The sequence below is a fragment of the Telmatherina bonti genome (assembly GCF_933228915.1).
Source record: "Telmatherina bonti genome assembly, chromosome: 10".
Taxonomy (NCBI): Eukaryota; Metazoa; Chordata; class Actinopteri; order Atheriniformes; family Telmatherinidae; genus Telmatherina; species Telmatherina bonti.
The window spans coordinates 12,605,044-12,627,142 of NC_136628.1; the positions used below are offsets into that span (position 1 = coordinate 12,605,044).

General features: G+C 37.7%; 2 protein-coding genes across 3 annotated transcripts; one reads left to right on the forward strand and one right to left on the reverse strand.

Moving 5' to 3' along the window:
• Positions 1 to 1,893: 1,893 nt before the first annotated feature.
• On the reverse strand, positions 1,894 to 6,560 carry LOC306761709 (uncharacterized protein; the record flags this gene model as incomplete). Its single annotated transcript, XM_079247979.1, has 3 exons — positions 1,894 to 2,532; positions 5,889 to 6,167; positions 6,258 to 6,560. The coding sequence occupies 3 exons, from the start codon at positions 6,558 to 6,560 to the stop codon at positions 1,894 to 1,896; spliced, it is 1,221 nt and encodes a 406-aa protein (XP_079104105.1).
• A 2,940-nt stretch (positions 6,561 to 9,500) lies between these two features.
• Positions 9,501 to 20,656, forward strand: rabgef1 (RAB guanine nucleotide exchange factor (GEF) 1). Of its 2 annotated transcripts, none has more exons than XM_079247094.1 (9): positions 9,501 to 9,526; positions 13,823 to 14,014; positions 14,405 to 14,595; positions 16,365 to 16,531; positions 16,614 to 16,698; positions 16,843 to 16,975; positions 17,353 to 17,444; positions 17,730 to 17,986; positions 19,157 to 20,656. In XM_079247094.1, exons 2-9 carry the CDS (start codon positions 13,836 to 13,838, stop codon positions 19,574 to 19,576), a joined length of 1,524 nt encoding a protein of 507 aa, XP_079103220.1. In that variant the 5' UTR covers positions 9,501 to 9,526; positions 13,823 to 13,835; the 3' UTR covers positions 19,577 to 20,656. The 2 variants fall into 2 exon arrangements, with proteins under 2 accessions (XP_079103220.1, XP_079103221.1); XM_079247095.1 differs by having other exon boundaries at positions 16,617 to 16,698.
• The last annotated feature ends 1,443 nt before the right edge of the window (positions 20,657 to 22,099 follow it).

Sequence of the window (22,099 nt, forward strand, 5' to 3'; positions counted from 1 at the left end):
ATCACTTTAGTCAATTTCAGCTTATTTTACAGGCAGCTGTTTTTTCCTTCTTTAATGAAAGGGTTTGAATAGGGCAGCTTTAGCTCAGGAGGAAGAGTCCCTGGGCATGACACTGAACCCTTAGTTGCCTTCCGATTGTGATCAGGGTATATATGTATATATGTACGTCACCTTGGATAAAAGCATCTGCTATATGACTGTAGAATAGAATACATTTCTATGAATCCAAATGTAGCTCTCAACTTGATTGACCTTCAGTTTGTGTTAGCTGATGATAACCATCAGACCTTAACAGTTATAATATGTCAAATAACTGCGCCAAGTTTTAAACAGTGTCTTGCAGTTTAATCCCCTCTCTTCAGTGCATTTGTTCATGCTTACATCTAAATTCCCTAAATCTCAAACTTAGTTTTATTTTCTTCTCAGATTATAAATAAAATTAAAATAAAAAGAGCCATGTATATAAAATCGGAAAAGGTGTAAATTTGATCATTTGATCAATGATGTATTCAGTAAATCCATCTGTGCTTTGCCTTGAAGGAAGGACACAGAATGAAAGAATCTGACCTTTCATCCAAAGAATTTAAATATAAAAAGCGAGTTATTTAAAATAAGATATAGTATCAGATACACTTTGCTACACTGATTAGTTTCACAAACTATTTGTCATGGCAAAACAGATGCAATTCTCTACTGTAATATCTCAGTTTGGTTTTTAATAAGTGTAACAGAAACAGGGAATTAAACTGTGGGAGGTCAAAACAAAAACAAGAAGCTGCAGGATTGAATGATGTTTATAAATCCTATGACATGAATCACAGGCCTGAACTGCAACAGTCAACTCCACAAAATGATCCTTAAACCAACAGATTCACACTTCACACAGTTATTTTGAGAAAAGTCTCAATACAGTTATGAAAAGACAGAGTGTGTGTGTGTGTGTGTGTGTGTGTGTGTGGTCATCTGAAACGTTAACAACACCCACTTTCAAGCTGATTGATAAGGATAAGAACTGAAGCGATGAGTTGGTGTTTTTCTGAGATAACAGCAGAATGAAAATCTATTTTGTGTTGGACTGTAAACAACTCTTCTCTGCAGACACGTGGATATATTTGTTCCGGAAATTATGAGTTTATTCATTTTAACTTAATGTAGAAAAATGACATATTCAATTGATCACAACTTTGTTTATTTCTTTAGGTGACTCGATTCATTCATTCATCCATTTTCTTAACCACTCAGTCCAATTCAGGGTTGCAGGAAGCTGGAGCCTATCCCAGCTATCATTAGACGAGAGGCAGGGTAGACCCTGAAAGTCACCGGTCCATTGCAGGGGGACATGATTTTGTTTTATTTTTTTAATGTTGTTTCTACATGATAAAACCCTAGGCTGGCCCTGAAGTGCAAACCACAACAACAAAACAAAAAAACATAAAATACAAAACACACAAGTATCTTTAACATCTGACTAAAGTGATAATAATCAGCGATTTCTCTTGTTGCCCGCTGATACCTACCTCTTCCGGTATATTAATGTCGTTGTGCTTTTTCTAAGTTCGTTGTCGTTTTTTATTTGTCATTGTGTTTTTCATCATTTTTTTTGTGTTTTTTTTTTTTTTTTTTTAAATTTGTTGTGTTTTTTTTTTATTTTTTGTGGTGTTAATTAAATTTGTTGTGTTTTTTAATTTGTCATCGTGTTTTTTTGTAATTGTTGTCATTTTTAATTTGTTGCTCTTTCTTAATTTGTTGTTGCGTTTTTTTGTTTTGTATTTGTGTTTTTTGTTTTTTTGTTGTATTTTGCACTTCAGGGCCACCTTATAAAACAGAAAAATCAACACCCTGAAAGAACTTTGTTTTATCTCTTGTTGTGCAATCAGAGGAACATGTCAAAGACTAATTTGTCTTCAGCTCAAAGCTGTTCTTCTGCCTGAGTAGGCTGCGGAGGACTCGTACAGAGAAAAGGAAAAAGTTCCTGTTGCGCTCCAGATCCTGAGAATTCATGATCCGAGTCACCAAAGCCTGTTGGATGGCTGGAGACTCGCAGGGGTGGTGTTGCACACTGTGACTCACGTTTCTGTGAGACTCAATAACCAGCAGGCCGAGCGTGTTGTCTTCCTCCTCCCTGCCGTGTCCACCACTGACTGTTTGCCTGCCTCTGATACCTGCAGCTGTGTCATTGCTTCCTTTCAGCTCGCTGTGTCCAAAGTCTTCTCTGGATCCATCTGTTTTACAGCCTCCGTTATTTGCTGCAGCTGAACTGTTGAGTGTGGGAGAATCATTAACTCCTGGACTGGCCAGACTAACGCTGAAAGCAGGACTTCTGGAGCAGGTTACATTCGTCATGTTGAACATGTGGGTTTGTCTCTGGCTGCTGGCTGTTCTGGCTTTGAGCTTTTGTGGCCCTGGAGCTTCGGTCTCCTTGATGTTTCTGTGCAGATAAGCCGTGTAACCCTGAACCAGGTGGTTCAAGGCTGTCTTGTAGGACAAACACAGCGACTGTGCTGATCCGGATGGAACAGATTGCAGACGAATCTGTAAGGAAGAAGAATAAGAATGCTTTGATATTTGTTCACCATCACCATATCCATACTGGACTGTTAAGTGTACCATAATATCCATGAAGTGCCGGCTTGACAAGCAGAAGTTAAGTTCAGATGTGCAGCTGATGAGGTTTACTGTAGGGACATGTCTGAGTTTACTTCCATTAACCTGCTTGCAGTTCAGCAAATATTTCCATTACCGACTCCAGCCTTTTTATATGCTTAAACCTGTGTAAATGAATTATTTGGTCTATTTTTCCCAAATGGACACTTTTTAAGTTGGTGTGTGAAGCCATTCGGAAAGTAAGACACTAAATCTCGCTCATGATATTTTCACTCTGTCCTTTTCGCCCAACTGAGGCCAGAAAGTGTTTCCCAGACCTCCCATGTAAAAGAGCCAGGTATAAAACTACTTGACATCACAGTTTAACTGTCAAAGCTTGTGGGTTTCATGATGCTTTTGGTTCTGTTTTAAAGTTGAATCCTTGTTCTGAGCTTTCATGGTTTCTCTGATTATCTTCAGTTCATGTTTGGTTTTTCTGTTCTGTCTCGCTAATGATGGCAAGGCAAGTTTATTTGTACAGCGCCTTTCATGTACAAGACAATTCAAAGTGCTTTACATGAAACATTAAAAGCATTACAGAATAAAAGCAGAAAAGAAAATACAAATAAAAATCACAATAAAATCATCAATTATATTAAAATAATTAAAAGCAGAATTAATTAAAAGTTACTGTCATGTCATGGATAGGTGCATGAGAAATGAAATGTTTTTAACCTGGATTTAAAAGTTTCTATATTTGGTGAAAGTGTTTAAGTTTAAATGCTTAAGTCTGATCTGTGAACTCTCCCACTCAGCTCTGTTTGCTGCTTCTCTTTTACACCAGGATCTTGTGAGCTACCACCTGCTCTGTGTTCGTTACAAACATCCTCAACTTTGACAGTTTAATTTGTTCTGCATCAGATTCTCCTTGACGTTACTCTTGTTTTCCCTTCTCTCTATTTTGTTTGAGTTCTTGTTTGTGAGGAGATTAGTTTCCTGTTTAGCAGCTTCAGAAGATAGTTTGCTTATTCCTCTTATAAGAGCTGGTGATTTTCATCGTCAGGTTGCTTCCTTACGTACAATAAAAGCAGTATGTCACAGCAATCCAGCTGCCTGCTGACGTCAACATTAATGTGGACAGGAAACCTGTTTTCTGCAAGTTCTTCTTTTAATTTCTGCAGGTACCCCCACAGAATCCATATCTAGCAATAAGCAATCATTTAGTCATGTGGAAACCCAGTAGTTTTGTCGAAACATTGTAGAGTCATGTTTTTGGGAATTATTCAAATAAACAATTGTTTTCTTGATGTTGATATTTTTTAATTATTTATTATTTTTATGATATTTTAGCTATGTTTCTGGTCTTTGATGATTCTTAATTACCAAATGACAGGCTCCAATGGTGACATATCAGACACATAGAACAACATGCTATACTTGTACCAAATGTTATAGTCACATGTAGTGCATTCGTCGCTTCACCTGAGGCAACTAGATCTGCATGCAGATAAAAAAAAAAAAAAAAAAGTGGGGAGCCCTGTCACGTTATAACATGATAAGTTTTATTGTAAAAATGGAAACTATTACGTTATGACATAATTTTATCGTAAAAACATGAAACATATCCCGTTATAATGTGATAAGTTTTATTGTAAAAACGTGTAACCACTTGAATGCAGCTAAGATGATGCAGTTTGTGTTCATAGTGATTCCCGGCCGCTCGAGTTGATCCATCAGACATGATGCCACGTCAAGGGGGTTGGACTCCCTCTTCCTTCTGTACAGACCCATACCTTTTAAATTCTCCTTAAAGTACGCATACTTACTACAATGTCATCCAGAGTGTTTAAAAGCAGCAAATTTTCACCATATCTCAATCCAATCATGAAGTAAAACTTCATCCAGTCTTGTAAATGAGCCATTTGTGATCCACCCCGCACCCAATTTCCTCATCTAAAGTCCAAAATGCCCAAATTCCTGTTAACATATTAAGTTTTAACGTGATATGTTTAATAACGTTTTTACAATAAAACTATTGCGTTATAACGTGATAAGGCCCCAGCTTTGTTTTTGTTAGGATGCTTCCGTAAATGCCCATCCTCACCACTCGATGCCTTTGTTCCTCAGGCAATGGCTGTTCTGAACCGCTACAGATGGTTTTATTCCTTTTATGGTTTATTTAAATGACCATGTTTTGTAATGTTTTTATTCTTTTTAGTTCTTTATTTTTAACATTTTAATTATTTAAAGGTCATTTGGGGCATTGGTGTTTTTTTTTTTAATTTAATTTTAGTGGTTTTATTTCCTTAGTGGATTATTAATTTTTGGTAGTTTCAGAAGAAAACCATATTTGATAAGTTTGACTGGATTTTATTGTTTGACGTCTGGTTATTGTGGGTACACTAAGCTTCCCATTAGGGACAATAAAAAATTACCTGGGTTGTTAGCAGTTTTTACACATTGTACCTTCCAGTTATAACTCAGTGAAACACAGTTTTGGTCCCAGAAAGGCTGCAGTCCTTCAGGTTTTTATTGTCTCCAAAACAGTTGACTCAGATTAAAAGGATCCAACATCCCATCAAGTTCAGCACAATGACTCTTTAATTTGAAGATATGTTGGAGCAGGTACACACTGTCAATGTGCTGCCCTCATAGGGCTGAATTAAGTAGCTCTGTTATGAATCCTACTTTTCCCATTTCTTCCTCTGGGGACACCCAGATAAATTCCTTTGGCTTTTTTAACCCTTTCCTTTTATAAAGTTGTCCTGTAGGAGAGGTGCTGGAGTGGGTAACATTTCACATAATGGTTTTTCCTTTTTCTCTGCTCTTTTTTCCTTTTTTACTAAGAAAACAAACAGGCTGTTTTGAGGCCACCCTGCAACTCCATCACCAGTACAGACACTTATTTGTTAAACCAAGACAGCTGCATGAATGGAAAGTTGGCCACTTCAGACTCACAAAGCTTTCCATTTACAGTAAACTATCTTGTGTTTTGGGTTTAGACGTGTCAAACAACCTCTGACTGATGTAAAACATTTGCTAGTTTTTTCCTTGAGGCTCCTCGGTGTTATTAAAGACCTGAGATTTTCTCAAAAGGAAAGTTCACAAATTTAAAGTGGAAGAGTTCATCAGAATAAAAGCTTATCAATCATCCCATCACAGGCCGGGATTCACAGATGCCACTTTGCAAATAAGGTGGCGATAGGGAAACTGTGGGTGTTTGTTTCGACGGCAATGAAACATTTGACTAAATATTTGAGCATGTTATACGTTCTGACTTCAGGTGTTCCTCTGCTTGTTGTTACCTGGTGGATTCTCACGTGCAGATGAAACGCAGCTCCCACCAGCCACTGCTGCATGGACACCGTACTCATTCTCTTCTTTGTGGTCATCCTCTCATAATGGTCAAGCAGCTCCAGTTTCAGCCAGTTGTCATAGAGCTCTGCGGTCTCAGCCATCTGATCTCGGCTGTTGGCGATGCCAGGGATGAGGCGCAGGTAGTTGTGGATAATCCAACCGATTCTCGAAGAGGTGCTGATGCCAAAAATCTTCTTCGCTTCCTGTGTTGGTCTTTGTGTTCGGACCTGGTGGAGAGTTGGACCGGGTTTGTTTCAGCATCATGCTGATAACTAAATTGATCCAACATGAAAAAAAAACAATATAGTTGTACCTACTTGTTGAGAAACTTGATCAAATAACATGGACAGAGCCAGAGCGACAATCCCCACTCCTCCATAGGTGATCCTGCTGCCCCCCACCTCTCTGGTCAGGTTGAGGTTAAATGCCGTCTGCTCCTCCACGCTCATGCTCCGCTGTAAGAAGGCATACTGGTGCTGTAGCGCTGCGTTGGAGTCCAGTGAGAGGAAGGTGGTGAGGACAGGATCCAGGGAGATATCAGGGAGAATGCTGGCATCCCGAGCCACAGTAAACAGCTCCTGGACAGTGGCTGGAGAAGGAAGGCACAAGCTGCGACTCATCGTGATCATGGCTGGATCTGTGTGATTGAGCTGAGATTTATCTGTTTATTTCCCTCAGGAGGATCTCATCGGTGTGCTAGGTCCCCTCAGAAACAGCTACACGCATCATGCAGTGAAGGTAGGAATTATAATCTTCTGCAAAGACGAGCAAAAGCAGAGTAATTCTGCAGTTTAGTGAGTATGCGTGTGTCCTCTCTTGTGGTTATTTTTCTGTTTCCTGCCGTTCTGCTCATTCTGACAAAAAACTGTGTTTGCCTTTCCACAAACCCAGGATGACCTTTGCACCTTGGAATAGGTCATATTCTGCATGCGGCTCTTGGCCTTCTCCTCTCTGTGTCACATAGCTTTTCTAAACGATCTGTAAACTTACAAAGCACAAAGTCCACAAAAAAACCTTTATTTATACTCCATACTGTTCTTCTTTTACTCATTTTCAGCACCAGTTCTAAAATCTGTTTAGCTGGCTTGTGAAGGTTCACTGTTTTATAAATTAGCTGATCAATAAGAGATAACTCAGAACATTTCACACATTTAACATGAATGCAAACAAAGCTTTATTTTATTAAAACAGGAAAAATCCCAAGGAATAAACATGACAAAGGCTCTTTAAAATTTTATCTAACAAGCTAAAGCATCATTTTTGCTTCTCTCTTGAAAGTTTCATAGTTTTAGAGCTCTTCACGCATAGTGTGTTTTGAGGACCACCTCAGTCTAATCGATATGTTCTGATAGATCACTTCATAGTGGCTTCTTAGGACACATGTCCTCCCTCCTTCTCCTTCTCTCAAACTTTTGGGCGATGCACAAAATGAAGAGAAAAAGCTAATGTTCTGTTCAGCTGAGAAAAAAAATGGGAAAAAATATTTTCTCTTTGGCTTTTGTTATGTATATGATGGTGGAAAGACCTGCTTTTCACTTGTCTGAAGGATTTCTTCATGATAAAATACCCTGCAGTGTGTAAAAAGACAAGATCTTTTTATTTAACCCTTTTTTTTGGGGTAAATGATAATATTTGATTACTTCATGAGAATTGCAAAATGCTACACCGTGAAACCAGAACCAGACGGAGTTCCCAACACAAATTATCAACGATCAGCTCGCATTCCATTAAATTGGAGTTAAAATTAAAAAAAGAAAAAGCTGCTATTTAAACCAAAAAAAAAAAAAAAAATGCAAGTTTTAAAATCCTGTATTTTACTCCTTTGGTTTAAAATATAAATTTCCAAGTATATCAATGGGTTCCTGATAAAGGATTAAAATACAAATAATTACTTCTATTACTTTTAATTTCTGGAATCTGAAATATTTCAGGAAATGATTCTCTGTGTAAATATAAGTGTGTTGTATCACACTATGCAGATTTACTTAGAGTATATATATACATATATATATATATATATATATATATATATATATATATATATATATATATATATATATATATATATATATATATATATATATATATATATATATATATGGATAGATAGATATGGATAGATAGATAGATATAAAATTCATGGACATAAAGGTAAAACTTAAATGAATTGATTAAACCATTTTAAATACATTTTTAACTCTTAAACTTCCAGCTCCACCATTTACAAGAGCAAAATTTTCAGTGACTATATTTAGTCTTAATTGTATGGAAATAAACTTGCTTGAGCCTTCACTTCCACTTGGTCTGGGTGTATAATGCCAAAAATAAGTATATTTAATTCCATTATTGATTCAGGTTTTGATCATTTAACCACTGTAATAATGCTAATCAGCCAAATGTACAAAATAAACAAACAAATCATAATAACAAGCATTAAATTATTGTCCTAAGAAAATGAAAATATGTGAAAAAAGAAAAAACAGAACAAACATATGTTTTTTCCATTTATCTTATTTTATTCTACTTTTTGGGCTGGATTGCAAAAGTGTGAGTCTTGTACTCTTTTTTAATTTGATATTTTACTTTTCTAAACTATCATTCAAAAATAATTCCAAAATAATGCATTTTCTCATTCCTCTTTCTTTAAAATGTCATTTCAATCCTTACCTTATTTTTAAGTATAGTCAGATTTCTGTATTCTTTTTACAGTTAAGCTATTTGGATGTTACATTTATCTCTGTGCTTGACAGTTTCTTTCTGAGAGCAATAATCACATTGAACAATTCAAAATAGCAGTGATAAAAACTGCTCATAAATGTGCAATAAAGCTGGTCCTTCTGTGCAATAACTATCTAAGACTACACTCTATATTCTCTCCATCTGGCCTATTACTGTTTACATTTTGCTCAATGCACTATTCCATTGTATTCTACATACATTGTCCTTTTTTAAAAAAAATTCTAAATATTTTAAACTTCATTTTATTTAATACTTGTAAATATGTCAAAAGACACAATTTTAAGAAAGTCTTGCTCAAATTTCATTGTTGTACAACACTGAAAGTAAAGGTGCTTCTGATTCTGACATATTTTCTTCTCTGTCTCCTCCTTTTTTTCCTTCTTTTTCTTCTTCTTCTTATTATATTATTATTATTACTGTTATTATTACTAATATTATTATTGAGCCCTCTCGGTATAAAAAATAAAAATTTAAATAAACAAAAACTCTGTCGTACAGAATCGAAACGCTCGGTATTTTCCGTCAGTCACATGACTTTCGCCTGGTTTTGATGACGACATTTATTATACCTTTAAAATTAGTCCTCGATACGAAATCAGCGGTTTTTCTCAGTGTAACATCTGTTTGCTTAATAAATCGCTGGTATTTGAAACAAATATCTCGGAGGTATTCTGAGACCGTCAACTAAGCATTGTTTTCAGGCTCGTGCGACATCTGTAGCCTACTTCCGCTTTTCCCTCAGGGTGACGTAACTGACTGGACCTTGTAAGTCCGCTCCTCTCACAGAGCAGAAGCACCGAGGAGGAGGAGGAGATCTATTCCTGCTTGTAGTCGGTGAAACTAACAGGTGAGTGCCGAGGCAGCTCTGCGAGTTCACGACATGCTCACAAAGACCATCAGAAATTACCAGAAACGCGAAGATCTTTCCTGACTTCGAAGTTTTCCTGTGACGGCTGAGGACACACAGCTATATTTGTTAGCTGGTTGACCTCAGGTGACATGTGGATGCAAAGCTACATTATGCTCGTGTCATGTAAACTGTGTATAAAAAGGCAGAAGCTGCTTTCAGGGCTACATGCTAACAGTCACTGGGGCCTCTCTGAACTGTTCAATAGTCTAAAACTAAATGTAATCATGTCACGTGACCTTTACAGAAATTCAATTCATTTCAACTTTATTTATATAGCGTCAAACCACGGCAATGTCATCTCAAGACGCTTTACAGACACACACACACACACACACAAAAAAAAACCCATAATAAAAGCCAATTCATAATAGCCTATATAAGGAAACCAACAGATTGAGTTGGAAGATCCAACTCAATCTCCCATCCTGAGCAATCACAATGGCGACAGTGGGAAGGAAAAACGCCCTTTTAACAGGAAGGAAACCTCTGGCAGGAACTAAACAAAACCACTGTGACAGTTACTGCGGCCAAAGTGATCTCGTGACAGAAAACAGACAACATAAGAAAATATTAACATAATCCCATCAGACCCTTCACTGAAGAGAGTCTGGAAGTTCTGAACCTGATCTTTGAGCTGCAATAACACATCTCTAACAGTTTTATTAAATGCTCCTTTAGCAGGAAAGCCGGCAGGTGTTTTGAGAGTTTTGTCAAGTGATTTTGATATTTGCTATAATGAGAGCAGAAAACAATCATCAAAACAACAGCTTCTGAAGTCTAACAGTGCATCTACACTGAAACTTTCCATCATTAATATGAAGACAGCTTTGTCCTAATGGAAGTAAACAAACACACACATAGGTGACCATCTAACCACATGAAGAGTTTCATAAAGCAGCAGCAGTCATGAGACGTTTAAATGTCTTCATTAGAAACAGCAAAGCTGCTTTTACATATTTTACAATAACTGTGTTTATACTTGAGCAATGGTTAACAGTGTACTGTGTGTTTAATAAGGATGTAACAATACATAAACCTACATTAGAGTATTTATTGAAATTTCAGTGAGTCAATGCAATGCTGAATGATGAACAAAATGCTGGTATGTTGTGTCACTATGCTCAAGTCAGACTGTACTATCATGGTTACTGTAAGTAAATCTTTAAAATGTTTAGTTTGAGACTAAATAAGTGTAAGATTTACACCATATCCCGGTTTTTCTCTACAAACAGACATGCATTCTTGCAGTTTTCTTTTAGATAGTGTGAGAATTTTAAAGTTCAACTCACAGAAAGTGCCAAAGTCTGTTTTACTTGAAAGAATATGGTCTTTTTTTATTTAAAAGTCTGTTTGAGCCAGAGAATTGTCACGTCAGAGAGCATGCAGATGGAGGAGGCAAGTGCAAGTAGTGGCAGCTTTATTAAAAAATACAAAAGATGTTGTTAAAACAGCGAGAAAAAAGGTTAGAAAGTCCCTCCTGGTTGGCTCAGGGGAGAGACGAGGAGAAATGGTGCGTGCTGGCCGGAGAGCAGTGAAGACTGCTCTGTGAGAGATGACTGGGACTGATATACGGCTGTGAAAAGGTGAAGACGATGAGCCGTTGCACAGGTGTTAGTGATCAGGTTGTTTAATAGGCCGGTGATGTGGCGCGATGGAGGGAAGGAAGAGAGGGCGATACAGGAATAAGATTCTGATGTTGTTATTGCTTCTTTTGGATTTGATATGTATGGAAGTCTGTAATGAAACACTTTTATTTATTTTGCAGGATCGTAGGAAGTCGGGAAATAATGAACACACAAACTCTTAGCCCAATGATTAACTCAGCATTTTATTAATCTTGCAGCACAAGAGTAAGCAACACATCATCAGTTAAGGCACTTTTCAGTTTCCAGCTCTTACCGTAACGCTAATAGGTTGGGGAGCCCACAACCCCGGTAGAGAGTGCCAAAACCAGCTGGGCGTCCTGATCAGATAGACCCGCAGCAGACTCCACCGAAGTCCGGGACTTCCCCGCTTTAATACCCCTCATTCTGCAACATAACGTGGGAGCGCTAGGGAGGTGGCCAACCATCCCCACACACACACACACACCATGAGACCATAACTTTTGTTGTTTCACATGCTCAGTTTACCTTCTTCAGTGATATAAGCAAGCAGCTCTGCAAAACAGGATTCCCTTCCCACAACACCATTGAATGAGGGCACACAACATCACCAATAAAGTTTATACTTCATTCCACTCTTGATGTTTTGTGACATCATTCAACTTATTCCCGTCCCACGACACCATTGAGTGAGGGCACACAACATCACCATTGAAGTTTATACTTCAAAGTCATTGTGTTAAATCAGCGCCTGTTATCATCTTATATCGATCACTGGCTGCTGAATCAAATCAAAACATTGTTTTGTGAAAGAATTCATACTGGAAATGACAAATGATGTAATAATGCCACATTAACTTAATGCCAATAAGTAAGTCAATTAATCGGACGATAAGAAAAAATGCCAGACGCAGTCATTTTCATTTGTCTTTTCTTTTCTGCCGCATTTGTTTTGAAGACAATTTTAATTAAACACAGCAAAACAACAAGCTTCCATTTGCACTTAAGATCTTTACAACCAGGCTAGCTCCATCTTCCTGACAATCCACGACCACTGGGGTGTTTAACCGACAGATTAGCTACCAACAGGACGGTGCAACATGGTGTGCACTCAGACAGCGTGGTTTGTAAAGTGATCCTGCCCTTTTAATACTGTTAAAAAGTCGACATTTTGAAAGATGTTGCAAACATTTCCCAGCCAGTATGAATCGCCTGGATGAACATACATGTTAAATACATCAATTCTACAACTTTACAATGACATGAAAAATAACATTTTACTATTCTACTTCTGGTCAAGTCCAAACATGTCCCCTTATATGAGCTGACCATAGACTATGTAACTGTGTTACATGGTGTTTAGAGACCATATGTTCCAGATAAACATGTTGCCAAAACCCCAGAAGAAATCCTGATCTATTTTAGCAGACTGGGGACTGGATGAACATAAACTAATCAGCACATCGAGCTAAATGTTTAAGTGTGTTGATCTTTGAAATGGTGTATTTACATTATTATAGCATTATTGTTATTTTAGTTGAAAATGGTCTCAAAATAACAATAATCGCTTCATGCAATATTATCGTTTATCGCAATAAATTCTGAGACATTTAATCGCATGGCAAAAATAGTTATTGTAACAGGCCTAGTTTTAACAACCCTCCTAACATCGACTGCACACACCAGATGAAAAACTGATCATTCAGCCGGCTGCACCTTTAAAATGAATTTGGACAAAAACAGAGCTTTAATATTTTAGCAGCCTCTACATCTGTGAAGCAAAGAGTCACTTTTTCCCTCAGCAGGAGAAAAAAACTCGCTGACTCATGGGGCTTTAAGCACCATGAGTCAGCGAGTCGGGTCTTTTCAACCTGTTCTGAACTGCAGCAGGAATAAAGCACACTCCTTCAGTTGTAGTCTTCACCGCATGGGCTTCAGCGGCCAGAAATGTGATGCTGCTGTTTTCTGCCAGAAATCAGAGCATCTTGTTTGACATTTGTTGCTTTTTAAGGACTCATCTGGGTTTTACCGGACAGATTTTAAAACAACTACTTTTGTCTTAAGTTTAATGTTTCTTTGACTGACAAATGTCGTTCCAATTTATTTCCTTTCCAAAGAGCAAGCAGTGACAAAACAAAGAGACCAACCTTTGCCGAAGCCTATCGTACTGGAAACTAGTGGAAATCTGACCCATCTGATCTGAAACGGCATGACAACGCTGCTGCGCTTGTTTTGATGTTCATCATTTTAGTCTGTTGTCTTCACAAAATGCCTTTTGCACTGTTCAGAATAATGGTATGGGTAGATTATCAAAATGGTCTGAGCTCAGAAATCATCTTTAGAACAGATTATAACTAAAGTTTGAGTACAGACTCAGTCATTTGCAAGAAGAGTACAAATAGATGGAAATGAAATCGACAGTAGAGACACATCACAACACTTTTATTTCCAGATGATTCATTGACGTTAAACATATCTGACAGGTGTATGTAAGGTGTGGGATCTGCGTGTGAGACTGTGTATTTAAACTGTAATAATCTGAAAGACATGACTGCGCGGCAGCAGAGAGACAAGTTTGACCTGCAGTGCATACAAATACACTAATAAGAGGATGAACTTTTTATTCCAGGTCATCCGGCACTATGAGTCAGCGGACGGAGCGACGGGGCATACACGTGGACCAATCAGACCTTCTGTGCAAAAAGGGATGCGGTTACTATGGAAACACAGCGTGGCAGGGCCTGTGCTCCAAGTGCTGGAGAGAAGAGTACCAGCGGGTACGGCAGAAGCAGATCCAGGACGACTGGGCCTTGGCAGAAAAGTGAGATCATTTTTATTTGGCTTTCAAAATATCCAGCTGCTCCTGCTTCCCCAAAACGTCCCAGAGGAAAAAACAGATAAATTAGACTCAACATTTTCTTTGAAGCTTATTTATAGGCTGGTATGCATCTGTTATTTGGCCAGTTCAACAGAAATTTAGCTCAATTTCTTTCTTTTTCATAATTTTATTAAACAAAGTTGTAATTTATCAGCACAAATAGCTGCTAAAAGACACATATACAAAAAAAATTCAAGTAAAAGATTGAAAAAGATCTTTTATGCCTTTAATCGTCCTAAATATTCATGCAGTCTGCTTGTATTGCAGAGATGCTTATATATCCACTTTATATAAGAACAGCTTGTCCACTGAGTAAATTTTATTCCTGTCCAGGTTGCAACGTGAAGAAGAGGCAGCCTATGCCAGCAGTCACGGAGCACATTCCCAGTCACACACACCCCAGCAGCACACCTCGCTGGGCCCCTTCTCAAAGTTCGAAGAGAAGAAAACCAACGAGAAGACTCGGAAAGTGACAACTGTGAAAAAATTCTTCAGTCCTTCATCACGAACCACATCCAAGAAAGGTGTTACAAACAACTCTACTCTGACTTGTTGAATTTCATGTGCTGATATTAATCATTCGCTGGTGTTACGGTCTGTCAGAGACTTACCAACAGCTAATTGAAACTAAACCACAACATGTGTTGGAATCATCCAGGAAGTTGAAGGTTTCGATAAAAAATTAGCTTTACAAATGAAGTTAAGAATGATGATGAGGATGTTTAAACACAACTGGATCGTAACAACAAAACTGCATCAGTCACAATGATTTGAGAATTAGGCTGCTATCCAAGGAGAAGTTAGTTTATGTGAGTTAGCCCAGCTGCCTCCTACCGGCTCCTGTAAAAACACTAACGCTGTGTTCGATTTGCACTCGAAGTAAGATTTTCCGAGTTCCCCAGTCAGAAATACGATGTTAATGTCAGGAATCTGGCTCTGAAAGTTGAAGCAAATCCACCTACCGTGAGTTTACCTAATACAGATGGCTGCCTAACAAATCAACAGTGAGTAAAGCCAAGAGTAAAAATACATTGTCTAAATGTAGTTGTTTAACTGTAAATAAATTAGAGTTAAAGGTGGAGCTTTGTAATGCGATCGTGTCCAAAATGCTAAATATGTCCCGGCCGGTGGAGGTGAGGTGTGGACCCGATTGCAGAGAAGCTGACAGAAAAGCTGAGTCAAGGCTGGTTTTATTGTTTAACCACAGGAAAACAAGACACTAGGCATACAGGGGAGTGACCAACACAATATAGATCGGAAACCGAGGGTATAAATACACTGAACACAACAAAGACACAGGTGAAACAAATGAACTAAATGAACCCAGGTGAACTAAATCAACAGTAAGAAAAGCTAAACAAAACATAAGGGAGCTAAACAGGAAAAACTACAAAATAAAACAGGAAAACTAAGACATGAAAAGTCCAAACCATGACAAAATGAAAACATTGGAACTAGATTCTTTGCTAACATTAGGAACTGTTGCTAATGTTGGTTTTCCAAGTTCTCCAATCTGTCAACGTAAACGCTCTCAAAACGGGTCATGATGCCATTATGACTTCCAAGTCCAATCAAACGCAGCAATAAAGTCTCCAAAGACAAATTTCCAAGCTTTGCAAAAGGGTCTCAATTCATTGATGTTGAAAAGACGAAAGAAGGGCTGGAACTTCCTCAGCTTTGTACCATTTTTCCACAGTATTCACATAAAAGTGTGCAGATTTTTTGTTGTTACTCACAATGCAGTGAGTCAAACACTTAAGTACATTAAGTAGCTCTAAATGACTTTCTGACCTAAAAATAAAAATAATCCATTTTAATGGGTCATTTGCTGTGCGTATTCATGAAGTTGTAGCCAAGTAGCATCCTGAGGCTGAGAAACCTCATTTTCACAACGTCTTTTTCCAGTCCTGAGCATCATGTGATCGCAGAGTTTCGCTTTAAGCACCATGTCACACACCCGCAACTAGATGTGAACACACTAGCTGTTATGAAGGCACACCATGGTGGATTCAGTAAAGAAATGCAGGAGGACATTATTGAAGGAAAAGATGGTAAAAAAAAAAAAAAAAAAAAAAAAAAAGGATGAAAGGCCCAGAGCAAGAGACATAAGTTAATATCAAACTGACTTTTACTGGCTTGAAAGAGCTTCGAGAAGAGACAGGACGCAAGATAGATGCCCATCACTCTCAGAGCCTCATTGAGAACATCTGTCAAAAGTTCAGTATTTCTACTTTCCAGTGGAGAGGAAGGTATCCATTGCATAACTTGTTCTGTTTGATGCTTTTCTCATCAGAAACCCAGGAGGGCAAGACTCCCAGTCCCTCCATTAGCCGCCATGCCAGCTTTGATACGGACCAAGTGTCCAAAGACTTTTTAGAGTTCTTGAAGAATCTTCATAAACCTGGCCGGGAAATCCACAAGCAGTGCAGAGCTTTTCTTCTGAACATGTCGAGCAAGAAGGTTGGTTGTGCTGAGCAGAGGATTAGGGCAAAACAAAGGTCCACACGCTCACAAATACCTTATAAACCTTTAACTTCTTCAGCAGGACCTGAGTGCAGACGAACTGTCGGAGTGTGTTCAGGACTTTTACCAGGGCTTGGCCGACCGCTTGATGAGTCACTTTAAAGGTAATTTTTTCTGCAAAGTTCAGCAATTCTTTTCCAATAATGCTTCAAAAGTTCCCAACAAGTCAAAGAGGCTGTACAGTGAGAACCACAAGGTGGCAGCACCAGCAGCATCTCATGCGGACTCATTAAACCTTTGTCCGTCAGGCTCTTCAGAATCTGTGGAGCAGGTGATGGACCAAGTGGAAAAATACATCATGACTCGTCTGTATAAGAGCGTTTTCTGCCCGGAGACCACCGATGATGAGAAGAAGGATTTGGCCACACAGAACAGGATAAGGTGGGCCCACCTGGATTCACATGAAGGACTTGTGATTTCATCAATTTGAGTTATTAGTACTGAACATATTGCAACAAAAGAATGGATATTTCATGTTTAACATATGTATGAGCTGTTTGACAGTAAGCCCCGCTGCACAGCGCTTGTCTTACATCTCCAGCCGTCTGTGAAAACTCCTGTCTGTGCTTCTGATTACACTTTTTTCTTACATGCGAATGCACAGTGGCAGCCGCCGCCTGCATGTGTTAACATCTCAGGAGGAAATTGACTGTAAAAATGTGACTGTGACGTCATTAGCAGACAAGAAGGAAATTTAAAAGCTGTGAACTGCTGGGAGCTCGCACTAATCAACACTATGATGATTGCTCGTGTTGCAGGGCTTTACACTGGGTGACCATCCAGATGCTCTGTGTGTCCATGGATGAAGAAATCCCTGAAGTCTCTGAAAATGTGGTCAAGGCAATTACAGGTTGAAGAAATGTGACTTTCAATTCATAAAGAGCCTCTTAAGTCGGTTTAGTACACATAAGGTGGAGGCTGAAACCTTATAGGCAGAAATCTCTGAACTAGTTTCAGCCCCTGAAGTCATTTTTACCTCATTTAGCTCATTTGGCTCATATTGTCCATACTTACCTCATCATATAAAGCATAGTATCAGAGTAGAGTGAGAAAACCAGTAAGTAACCAGTCAGTTCTGGTAAATACTTGATGCTTTGAACCAACGACCACCTCTGCTTCTTGTTTTTTTTTCCAGATATCATTGAAATGGACTCGAAGAGGGTTCCTCGGGACAAACTTGCATGCATCACACGCTGCAGTAAACACATCTTCAGCGCCATTAGGATCACCAAGAATGAGCCGGCGTCCGCGGATGACTTTCTGCCCGCGCTTATTTACATCGTACTCAAGGCGAACCCTCCGCGACTCCAGTCCAACATCCAGTACATCACTCGTTTCTGCAACCCCAGCAGACTGATGACCGGAGAGGACGGATACTACTTCACCAACCTGGTCTGTGTTTTGTTTTTGTTTTTCCTTTCATTTCCTCCTTCACTTCTCATCAAAGTCAGTTTGAACCGGAGCGCTGAAGCTGGTTAAATGCGGTTGAGTTGTGTAAGACTTTATGATTTAAGTCTTCCTGTCGGTAAGCTGACATCAACAAGAGATGGACATCTGTCAGCCAGCATGGGAAGTATTCTAACCTGCAGCTGGAAATGGAAATATGGCTAATGGCTTTATTGTAAACAGTTCAGACAGTTCACATGGTAAAATTTAGTGCATCCAGGGATATTAAAAAAATTCTTATATTAATAATAAATTTTAATTAATTTGAAAGGAAAAATCCTTATATTGCTGGTTTATATTTTACAAAATATAAAAATGCATTTCTTATTATAATAGTTTTTTCTATTGTTGGACAGTTTGGTAAATAAAACAAATTAATCTTTTTTAAAATATTATTTAACATTTTATAAACAAACCCTTTCATCCAACATTAAATTAAGAAGGATTAGCAGATTAAATAATAGTAAAAATAGTTATGAAGGTAAATCTAAACCTGTTTTTGAAATCTACACTATGTATGTCACATATCAAGTAGAAAAGGTAATGTAGAGCAGGGATCCTCAATCCAGGTCCTCGAGGACCGATGTCCTGCAGGTTTTCCAAGCGTCCCAGCTGTAACACACCTGATTCACCCGAGTCTGGTGTGTTCCAGCAGGGACACTAGGAGAACCTGCAGGACACAGGTTGAGAAAGGATAACTGTAATTGTAGACAAAAAATGAAGTTTAAAAAAAATGCTTTTGTAAAACATGGGAAACAAACACAGCCCTTCTTATTGAAAGCTCAGTGGTTTATTTCACATCATTCCAGCTTCCATATGTAAAGTTTATATTACCTTAATAAAGGAAACAAATGTTTGGTGTTCAATTTAAAATAATACACAAATAATATTTTACCCAACAACATGAACCAGTACAATGATATTGTGATTTTTTTTTTTTTTGTAAAATCTGTCATGAGATGCTGTCGTCTGACAGGAGTTCAGTGAGCCAGTCTCATATGTGTGAGTTTTAATGCATAACAGTAAGGCCATCTGGTTCTCTGTGACTCAGCTTATTCTACATCATCTGCCAGAATCTTAGCCATGATTTTAATACAGAGTGTTTATCTTGTTTAGTGCTGTGCAGCTGCCTTCATAGAGAAGTTAGATGCTCAGTCTCTCAACCTTTCCCCGGAGGAATTTGAGCGGTACATGTCAGGCCAAGCTTCCCCGCGATGCAGCAGCTCAGAGGGTGAGTGGCCCCACTCTGGTCCAGGAGTCGCCCTGGCCGCCACCAACCCAGTTCTGGCACAGCTCAACCACAATCTGGAGCTGCTGTCGGGTCTAAGCAGTCGACAGGAGGCCCTGATGGAAGCAGCTCAGAGCCTCCAGGCTGATCTCCTCTCCTGGTCTCAGAGTGTACAGCAGGAGGTGCATGACATACTGGAGAAATACCCACTGGAGATTCTTTCCTGCAGTGTTTCTGCCATTGATGCAAACAACACGGACAATGACAACCTGCCGTCACCCCTCAAACCCCAGGTGTTTGCTAGCTAGAGAAGTTGACAAAACATTTCAACATTTCGATTAGGGAACACATACTTGAAAAGGTCAGCTCACATAACACTGCGTGCTAAATTTATTTCCAGTTAAAATATCATGTGCAGATTAATTATGGAATCTCTTCCGACTGAGTTTTCACAACTGAAACCCTGCTGCATTAACATTTCAACCTAAAACATTTCCGAGTAAAGATTTAGTCAGTACATTTCTTCATATTTGCATATTTTTGAGTTTTTTTTCTTCATGTCACTTTCAGTTTGTATGAACACATGTTAAGCAATAGCTTGCTGTCTGGACAGCAGTGACCTTTAAATCCAGATCGTGTAAAGAGCCTAGCAGGGTTAAGGCTAAAAATGTGATCTTTGCTGTACAATTTACTTTTATTCATCCTTTAAGTATAAAACAATAAAAACTGGCACATAAAATATACATTAAAGACAAAAGACAGTGGTGCAAAATTGCAAATAATGCTTACAAAAAATGCAGGTTTATTAACAGCACAGTTTGGGAGCCAAACTTAAGCATGGAAAACCTTTTCTGTATTTAAATACAGGTGAGAGCTCAGAATTGTCTCTAATAACGCCACATTAAGTACTTTGATTCCTTCTCTGTAACTCAGGAAATATTTCCCACTCCATTTTTATTGTCTAGAAACTATATTTATATTTTTCCTTACAATAATATTTCTTCCCAGTTTTTAATTTCACAAAACAGTTTTTAGATCTTCTTTTTTCTGAACTGAAGAGAGCAATGTTGCCTACAAAGCAAAGCAACCCTGAATGTAGCCATGGTCAAAATTAGCTGCTTTGTGCATTGAATGTTTAAAGATTTTTTAAAGAAGGCAAAAGACATCATTTTAAAGAAGATTTCCCTCTTATATTTATTCATTGCAGTTTGTCTTCCCCTCCTAAATAAGTTTTATTGAAATTTTATTTAGTTTTAGGCTAGCAGAGCAGAGCTAGCAGTGCTAGCATGTTAGCTGCAGTTAGCTAGTGGTGTTAATTAGCTAGCATGATTCATGAAATACTATTTCCTGCCAAGTATTCTGTTTTGTCGAGTGCGGTGAAATACTAAAGTGTCAGATTATTGTTTTACAGATAGTTATGAAAAACAAAACAATTGTTGCCAAATAATAAAACTGTAGAGCTGTAATTTGTAGTGAACTTGCTCGTCAACATTTTAGCTAAAAAGATAAACAGTTAACATGCTGGCAGGTTAGCTGCTGCTAACAGTTTAGTTAGCTTTGCTAACACTCACAAATACAAATGAACACCACTTAATTTAAGTTTAAAACAATAACGCACAATACAGACACAAAACTGAATATAAAGTTCTAACATAACCATAAATTGCATTTTACTCTGTACTGCCTTTTTGTTTATTTTGTTTTTATGTTCTGTTCAAGCTAACTTTTTTCTTTAAAGGTGCCTCTGTGGTTAGCAAATATAATTTAAAGTCTTCAGTTTTTACATGGCTGCTGTTTTCACTTGTACATGTAGTTCATAAAAACTCATCAACAACTGAATGGCAAATCTAATACAGCATAAACATATGTATGTATTTTTTCTGTCTAAGGCCAGTTTCACTTGATAATAATAGCAACATGACCTAATTTCTAATTTTGTCTTAATATTTTGTGGAGATTTGTCTATTTATGCCAGAGAAATCATGCAAGTTAAGAAAGAACAGGAACTCTCTATTTTGATGTTGTCCAACTTTAAGAGATGCTATAGTTCTGATGTTTTGACATTATAATGCTTTCAGAATTGACTTTTTATATGTTGTATGTGTTTTACCAACTGATTTCAACCATGGATAAATCGTAATGTGTTTTATGTAAAAATCATGTATTTCAGATGCTGATTCTTGTGAAGCACTGACTGTAAAAAATAATATGGTACTTTCTTGTGAAACTACTGATGTTTGGTTTTAAGGTTGTTTTAATTATCTCAAGATGTATTCTATTGTCCATCATTTTTCATTTCAGTAACTAACAAAGGGAAGATTGAACACGTAAAAGCTTGTAAACCTTTTCATGGTCATTTCTGTATTCAGGAATCTGAATACAGAAATGAATGAAAAAGTCATCTGTTTGTAATGTTTTTTTTTTCCAGATCATTTTGGTTAGACAAGATGTCCACCAACTAAAACATAAAGAACTGAAAGAACCAAACAGATACGTCTTACACTTTAGAGTTGCACCTGCACATGAAAGAATACAGATAATATTCTTAATGTGAATTAAACTATTAATGATAAAAGCATGGTTTAGACTTACACTAACACCACATTGTTTTTTAAATACCTGATGAAGAGGGACCTTTTCCATTTCAAGCTGCTTTTTTTAAATTATTTTAACATTAAAACTGAGAGCAATCAAAAGCAAAGTTTTCATTTTCACTAAAATAATTTTTTATTTAATTAGACAAATAACTTTTACATGTTACTTTGCTTAATAAAACTGATAGTTAAAAATTCACATCAGTAATACACTTGAGTGAAATAAAGATCATGATG

Coding starts and splice junctions, on each gene's coding strand:
- rabgef1 (XM_079247094.1), top strand. CDS start 13,836: ATGAGTCAGCGGACGGAGCGACGGGGCATACACGTGGACCAATCAGAC. Junction 14,015..14,404: donor GACTGGGCCTTGGCAGAAAA/GTGAGATCATTT, acceptor ATTCCTGTCCAG/GTTGCAACGTGAAGAAGAGG. Junction 17,445..17,729: donor TGTGGTCAAGGCAATTACAG/GTTGAAGAAATG, acceptor TTTTTTTTCCAG/ATATCATTGAAATGGACTCG.